At 42.9% G+C, this 8,431-nt stretch overlaps 1 protein-coding gene across 1 annotated transcript; it reads left to right on the plus strand.

Annotated features, from left to right (window-relative positions):
* Positions 1-935: 935 nt before the first annotated feature.
* On the plus strand, positions 936-7,893 carry LOC110002876 (chitinase-3-like protein 1). The gene is made up of 12 exons (XM_065961161.1): positions 936-1,752; positions 2,018-2,404; positions 2,593-2,794; positions 2,876-2,932; positions 3,420-3,570; positions 3,693-3,817; positions 3,908-4,031; positions 4,125-4,307; positions 4,460-4,576; positions 4,708-4,840; positions 5,045-5,650; positions 7,547-7,893. The coding sequence occupies exons 2-12, from the start codon at positions 2,362-2,364 to the stop codon at positions 7,891-7,893; spliced, it is 2,088 nt and encodes a 695-aa protein (XP_065817233.1). The 5' UTR covers positions 936-1,752; positions 2,018-2,361.
* Positions 7,894-8,431: the final 538 nt, after the last annotated feature.

Consider the following 8,431-nt stretch of genomic DNA (forward strand, 5'->3'; position numbering starts at 1 on the left):
TGCCCTTTGCTCTCTGATGACCTCAGCCAGTGAGCCTTTGACTGGGTGAGGTGTTATACGAGCAACCCATAAATATTTTTCTTTGTCATCGAAGTCAACTAACTAAGGTTAGTTCTTAATTATAGTTTATTAAATGTCCTGAACATGATGATGCTGTTTTGCTCTGCCCTTCTAATTATAGCCATGTGAGGTGTGCTTTTTGTTTAGTTGTCTTTTGCGTCGCGTGTAATTTGACATACCTTACATCATGACGTTGTTTTCTTTCGTACATACTTTTTGCTCTTTGGTATTGTCTTACAAAACTGACAAAGACCAACAGATAAAAAAGGCCTTCTGGCTTAATAAACAGGAGAGATAACTAATGTTTTATTAGTATGATATGTGGTGTTTTGGAGTTCCACTTACACATATTTGTTATGTTCATATCTCCATTTTATGAAATTGTGATACAAGTACAACTTAAACGTCTAGTAATAAAATACTTATGAGGTTACAGACTGCTGTTTGGGATGGTGTTGTACTGGACAGTTATATTGTAATGGGGTTTTCTAATTTATTTGCTACTATGAGAAACATAATAACTGGAGTGAAAACATTCACAGTTTTACAGTCCATTACAAAATGGGGGGGATGTCCGGGTGGTCTAGGATTTGCAGATACTGACCATTTAATCACAATATTACAAGAATGAGACCAGACACAGACCTTTGTTAGAGGAAAAGGACCACAGAATGATTGCAACACTATTGTATCATCTTCAGCGAGTGGTTTAACCTTCTTGGTCATTCTTAGCAGATATCAAAGAATGAACTTGTAGCATTCAATCTGAAAAGGTTTCATTAAGAAAAAAAGTGAATCATACAGTTTGAGTGATCTGGTTGGTTTTCTATTGGATATTAATACTGATGACTGAAGGGTTCTTATTCTCCCCTAGAAGACGAAAGCCCCTACCTAACTTTTAAAAAAGTGATACTTGAAAATTAAACGAGCTTGGCATCTCAGGTGACTTCACCCAGCTTCACCCAACAATTAAACAATAGTTCTTTGGCATTAATTGCATTAATTATCCCCACCCCCTTTGTTGTTGTCACACCTTGTGAGCTGCCTACCTGTATTAAAACTCCACAGCCATCAGTCATCAGTCAGTCACAGTAGAAGAACAGTACATGCTTCTTTCGACATTATTTCTGTGAGTATTCCTTTACCTTTGAATTTCTGAAACTAAATATTCTGTTTTTTAAAGTTGTTTCAAGATTAAATGCGACAACTGCTTTGTCTCTTCAACTAGCTCACAAGCTGGACAAATTTTAGCCAGAGAGAGTACGACAAGGTGGCATTTCACTGGCTGTTTCTCTTCTAATTTGGATTCAGCTGATATAAACATTTGTTTAAATATTGTTAGGTTTTGAAGCATTAAAGTTGTGTTTTAAGTCAGACAAAGGCAATTCATGTGCCAACTTTGTACCATTTAAGTCAAATCAGACCTGACCTGATTTTCAATGGGATAAAAAAACTTTAAAAAAAGTAAGCTTATATCAAAGCAAATGCTTCACTAGCAACACAGATATGTAACTAGCAATAAAGTTAATTAAAAGTTAAGAGAAGAAGTTGGCTGAAAATGCTTGCCAAACAAGTTTGTCTTCTGTGTCTTCCAGCTCAAACCTGTATTTACGGATCAGGTGTTGGAACAATACCTTGGGTGGCTACTGGGCATCATTCCCTTTCCACTCCCTAAATGTTTCCATTGAACAGGTGCTTAGTTTTGATTATTCTACTGGCTTTTGTCACCAAATGTTGCGACTAAGTAAAAGTTTAACCTACCTGTAAAATGATCTGCACTAGTAAGATTGCCTTTTATTTGTTGTGTTTTTATTTTCATGCTTGAGGTTATTTAGACCACATTTATTTTGTGGAAACACACATTCATCTCTAATTATAAATTCTACATTTATTTAAATGAATATATTTTTTGAACTGCATATTCATTCTTTTTTTCTATTTCAATTTATTCAAATAGCAACAAAATGTGGAAGCTAACTCTATCTGCAGGTAAGAAATGCTGCGCAAGTATAAGTGTCTTTGAATGTTTGATTCAACTACATCTCCAAAAGTGTTAAGTGTACATGTGTATTGTCTCATGCAGGTAGTTTCTGTTAGGTAACCCCAAGTTATTTTCACTGAGAGGAATTTGTATTCATTTTACCTCCAATGTACTTAGAAATATCAGAAATGTCAGAAAGCTTGAATTAATTAACTTGAAACAGTAAACTAGAACTTTTACCTGTAAAGCATGAATTATTATGTCAGAAAGCCTGTTTGTATTGGTTGTTTTTTTTATTTTATTAACCTGTATACTAACACATGTGTCCTTTTGAAGGTCTCTGTTTGATCCTTGCCAGCTTGGGTAAGTTCATCACACAAATTGATCACAATCATCACCTTTATAGCTGCATAGGACGATTTTTGTAGAAGAAATATAATATCTTTAAGTAAACAGATGTTAATGTATGTTAATGTTAATAAGGATATTGAAACATTTGATCTATACAATAAATAATTAAAATAATCATGATTTTTCTTTCATGTCTATAGCTTCTACCTCCAGGCTGATGTGCTACTATAACAGCAAGGCACAAAACAGACCAAATGTCGGGAAGTTCAGTGTTTCAGATATTGATCCGGACAAGTGCACCCATCTGATTTTTGCCTTTTCTGACATAATTGAAAATCAGCTGGTTCCCACAACTGTAAACGATGTTCAGCAGTACTTCAAGTTTAACGCACTCAAACAAAGGTCAGTCTTTAAGTCTATAAATACTGTGGAGATTACATTGTAATACAAGAAAATCATCATTTAAATGTTATGCTCCTGTAGAAATCCACTTCTGAAAACCCTGTTGGCTGTTGGTGGAGAGAAGTTTGGGACAGAAAAGTAAGTTACCTTCAAGGACATTAAGGCTTGTTTGGAAGGACACATATTACTAACAAACTGTTGTAATCCTCTGACGTCCAAATTGGCCTTGCAAACAAGCAAATTTACATTCATTGTTAAGAGTTGGGAACTCTTGTTTTTTGCTCTAAATTCATTAAAATTGAATGCAACCCAGCTGACTCCTACAGCCAAATAATGAAAAAACGAAGTTTGTAATTCACTGAATCTTGTGCAATATGTATTTTAGACACTCAGGTCAGTGACTGCACATTATAATTATGGGGATTATTTTGCCCCTTTTTTGGCATCATTTATTATATACAGGCTATGGAAAAAGCATGGTTGATAACACATTGCATCCACACTAAATATTGGTTTACACCTTATCTCATGTTTTGATTGCCTTGTTCTGTTTGCGCAGAGACCTTTATTGAATAGCTGGAGTGTGAGTCTAAAGACCAAGTTGTGTTTATATTTTACTTACCAGATTCAAGACAATGGCGGGATCACAAGAGAACAGACAATTGTTCATCCAGTCTGTAATCAAACTACTCAGAGCATTCAATTTTGATGGGCTAGACGTAGACTGGAGGTATCCAGCTGAAGAGGACAAGCAGAGATTCACAGAGCTTTGCAAGGTCAGATCCTTAATATCTCCTTTGGAACCTGCATTTTCAGAAAAAAGCCATACTGCAAATGCCATGCATGACATGAAAAGTTATTTAACTGAGACTGAGAACCATGCTTCTGTGTTGTATAGGAGCTGGAAACAGCCTTTGTGGATGAAGGAACTTCAAGTAACCAGGAAAGATTAATCCTTGCAGCATCTGTCTCTGCTGAGAAGTCAACCATCGATGCTAGCTATGAAGTGGAAGAAATTGCCATGTAAAATAATATTTAAGAAATCTCTGCCATAATAACAATAAAAAGCTGCTGTTCTGTTTTAGTAAAGGTGATTTCCTCTTAATTTTTCAGGCACCTGGATTTCATCAACGTGTTGACGTTTGACTTCCACGGCCCCTGGGAAAATGTGACGGCACATCACAGCCCCTTATTCCAGGGATCCCAAGACACTGGAGATGCGATCTACTCTAACACTGTAAGCAAGGGTTTATTTCATATTTCATACAGCTTTGTTTCCAAACATGTACCTGTATCCTATTTGTTTTGATCATTGGTCTTCCCTTCTTAGGCCTCTGCCTTAGAGTACTGGCGGGACCAGGGAGCACCTGAAGAAAAACTGAACATGGGGCTTGGAGCTTTTGGACGAGCTTTTTCCCTGTCCTCTAATTCAAGCGCTGTCGGTGCACCAGCCAGTGGTCCTGGTGAGGAAGGCTGCTACACCGGTGAAGACGGATTCTGGGCCTCTTATGAGGTATTACTGCACGGTTTCAATATTACCCATTTATATTGATGGCTTTATTATTAGCTAACAGTTTTGGCTGTATTTTGTCTGCCAGATATATATCCTTGTAATTATAATTACTTTTATTAGATCTAAATACCAAATCTGACCCTTCTTTTCAGACTTGCCTTTATCTAGATGGGGTACAAAACCATTTTATTTCTGATCAGCAAGTTCCATATGCCACAACAGAAAATCAGTGGGTTGGATTTGACGACACCACCAGTATAAGTACCAAGGTAATCATCTGTCTTTAACACAGTATTACTTTTTAGTGGCTGCAAATGACTGATGTGATTGATGTACAAAATTCTGTTACATTGATTTTTTTAAACAGACTGTTGAAATGTTGTCTTTCTCATCCTCTCAGATCAATTACCTCAAAGCAAACAAATTCGGAGGGGCCTTTGTCTGGTCTCTGGACCTGGATGACTTCAGAGGAGAGTTCTGTAACCAGGGCAAGTGCCCATTTGTTAGCCAACTACATAATCTGCTTGTACCAGGTAAATCAATCACCAAAATATGTGCTTTTTTATGAGGTAAAGGTTTCACAATTTATTTAATTAAATACCATTAGCAATGAAAATCTAGAACACATCTAGTTCAGATTCAAGGAATCTCAAAATTGATGCTCTGTCATATCACAATATGATGATCAAGCAAGGGTTAAGATCAACAAAAACAATATCTGACTGTCTTTCTTTCAGGTTTCCCTGAATCACCTACCACATCTCCCTCTACAACAACCAGAGCTGCCCCTACTGCAACCACAGCTGCCCCTACTGCAATCACAGCTGCCCCTACTGCAACCACAGCTGCCCCTACTGCAATCACAGCTGCCCCTACTGCAACCACAGCTGCCCCTACTGCAATCGCAGCTGCCCCTACTGCAATCACAGCTGCACCTACTGCAACCACAGCTGCCCCTACTGCAATCACAGCTGCCCCGACTACAACCACAGCTGCCCCTACTGCAACCACAGCTGCACCTACTGCAACCACAGCTGCCCCGACTACAACCACAGCTGCCCCTACAGCAACCACAGATGCCCCTACAACAACCACAGCTGCCCCTACTGCAACCACAGCTGCCCCTACTGCAACCACAGCTGCCCCAACTACAACCACAGCTGCCCCGACTACAACCACGGCTGCCCCTACTACAACCACAGCTGCCCCTACTACAACCACAGCTGCCCCAACAACAACCACAGCTGCCCCGACTACAACCACAGCTGCCCCTACTACAACCACAGCTGCCCAAACAACAACCACAGCTGCCCCAACAACAACCACAGCTGCCCCTACTACAACCACAGCTGCCGCAACAACAACCACAGCTGCCCCAACAACAACCACAGCTGCCCCGACTACAACCACAGCTGCCCCAACAACAACCACAGCTGCCCCTACTACAACCACAGCTGCCCCAACAACAACCACAGCTGCCCCAACAACAACCACAGCTGCCCCTACTACAACCACAGCTGCCCCTACTACAACCACAGCTGCCCCAACAACAACCACAGCTGCCCCGACAACAACCACAGCTGCCCCAACAACAACCACAGCTGCCCCAACAACAACCACAGCTGCCCCTACAACAACCACAGCTGCCCCAACAACAACCACAGCTGCCCCTACAACAACCACAGCTGCCCCAACAACAACCACAGCTGCCCCAACAACAACCACAGCTGCCCCAACAACAACCACAGCTGCCCCAACAACAACCACAGCTGCCCCAACAACAACCACAGCTGCCCCTACTACAACCACAGCTGCCCCAACAACAACCACAGCTGCCCCTACTACAACCACAGCTGCCCCAACAACAACCACAGCTGCCCCTACAACAACCACAGCTGCCCCAACAACAACCACAGCTGCCCCTACTACAACCACAGCTGCCCCAACAACAACCACAGCTGCCCCTACAACAACCACAGCTGCCCCAACAACAACCACAGCTGCCCCAACAACAACCACAGCTGCCCCTACTACAACCACAGCTGCCCCAACAACAACCACAGCTGCCCCTACTACAACCACAGCTGCCCCTACTACAACCACAGCTGCCCCAACAACAACCACAGCTGCCCCTACAACAACCACTGCTGCCCCGACTACAACCACAGCTGCCCCGACTACAACCACAGCTGCCCCTACAACAACCACAGCTGCCCCTACAACAACCACAGCTGCCCCAACTACAACCACAGCTGCCCCGACTACAACCACAGCTGCCCCTACAACAACCACAGCTGCCCCAACTACAACCACAGCTCTCCCTACTACAACCACAGCTGCCCCAACTACAACCACAGCTGCCCCAACTACAACCACAGCTGCCCCTACAACAACCACAGCTGCCCCAACTACAACCACAGCTGCCCCAACTACAACCACAGCTGCCCCGACTACAACCACAGCTGCCCCTACAACAACCACAGCTGCCCCAACTACAACCACAGCTCTCCCTACTACAACCACAGCTGCCCCAACTACAACCACTGCTGCCCCGACTACAACCACAGCTGCCCCTACAACAACCACAGCTGCCCCAACTACAACCACAGCTCTCCCTACTACAACCACTGCTGCCCCGACTACAACCACAGCTGCCCCTACAACAACCACAGCTGCCCCAACTACAACCACAGCTCTCCCTACTACAATCACAGCTGCCCCAACTACAACCACAGCTGCCCCAACTACAACCACAGCTGCCCCTACAACAACCACAGCTGCCCCAACTACAACCACAGCTGCCCCAACTACAACCACAGCTGCCCCTACAACAACCACAGCTGCCCCGACTACAACCACAGCTGCCCCTACAACAACCACAGCTGCCCCTACTACAACCACAGCTGCCCCAACAACAACCACAGCTGCCCCTACAACAACCACAGCTGCCCCAACAACAACCACAGCTGCCCCAACAACAACCACAGCTGTCCCTACTACAACCACAGCTGCCCCAACAACAACCACAGCTGCCCCTACAACAACCACAGCTGCCCCTACTACAACCACAGCTGCCCCAACAACAACCACAGCTGCCCCTACAACAACCACAGCTGCCCCGACTACAACCACAGCTGCCCCTACAACAACCACAGCTGCCCCTACTACAACCACAGCTGCCCCAACAACAACCACAGCTGCCCCAACAACAACCACAGCTGCCCCGACAACAACCACAGCTGCCCCGACTACAACCACAGCTGCCCCGACAACAACCACAGCTGCCCCGACTACAACTACAGCTCCTCCTACAACAACCACAGCTCCTCCTACAACAACCACAGCTCTCCCTACAACAACCACAGCTCTCCCTACAACAACCACAGCTGCCCCTACTACAACCACAGCTCTCCCTACAACAACCACAGCATCAGGCTCTGGAGTGTGTTCAGGGCCAGGGCTTGTCCCCGACCCCACTAACCCAAATTGTTACTTCAACTGTGATGCTTTTGGGAACAATAATCCCACATGTTGCGGAGCTACTTTGGTCTATAAAGACTCCTGTAAGTGCTGTGATTTTCCCTGAAGGGTTTTACATGAATGAAGTCAACACACATATATGGGTTGACCTTTTAAAAATGATTTCTTTGTAAAATATCTTTGTTGAATATAAAGAAAAATGCTCAAAATTGGTAATTCATGCCTTTTGTAAGGCTTTGGTGATCTGTACTTTACAAAATATTTTGAAAAGATTCAATCGATTTTGTTTCCTCCTTTTTGTTGACAAGCAAACAAACGTGATAACATGTAAAACATTTTTAGCACCATGTGTTCACTTCCATTCATGTCTCTCAATACATATCATAATATTTATATTACTTTAATCAGAAACACATGACTATATGTGTGTATCTCAACCAGCTAGGTGTGTATATTCTCTCTTTTCACTGCAATTATTTATTTTGACAATAAATTATAATAATAATAATATGTCTGTTGCATCAGTTCTCCATTGTTGTTTCATACTCTAGTTAATGGGTGTGTTCTTTTTTGTATTTATATGCAGTCAGTAATTGTTTGCATTTGCCAATATGCAACACAGAAGTTTTATATTGCATATTTAT

This window comes from Labrus bergylta, chromosome 12 (assembly GCF_963930695.1).
Source record: "Labrus bergylta chromosome 12, fLabBer1.1, whole genome shotgun sequence".
In the NCBI taxonomy this organism is placed as follows: domain Eukaryota; kingdom Metazoa; phylum Chordata; class Actinopteri; order Labriformes; family Labridae; genus Labrus; species Labrus bergylta.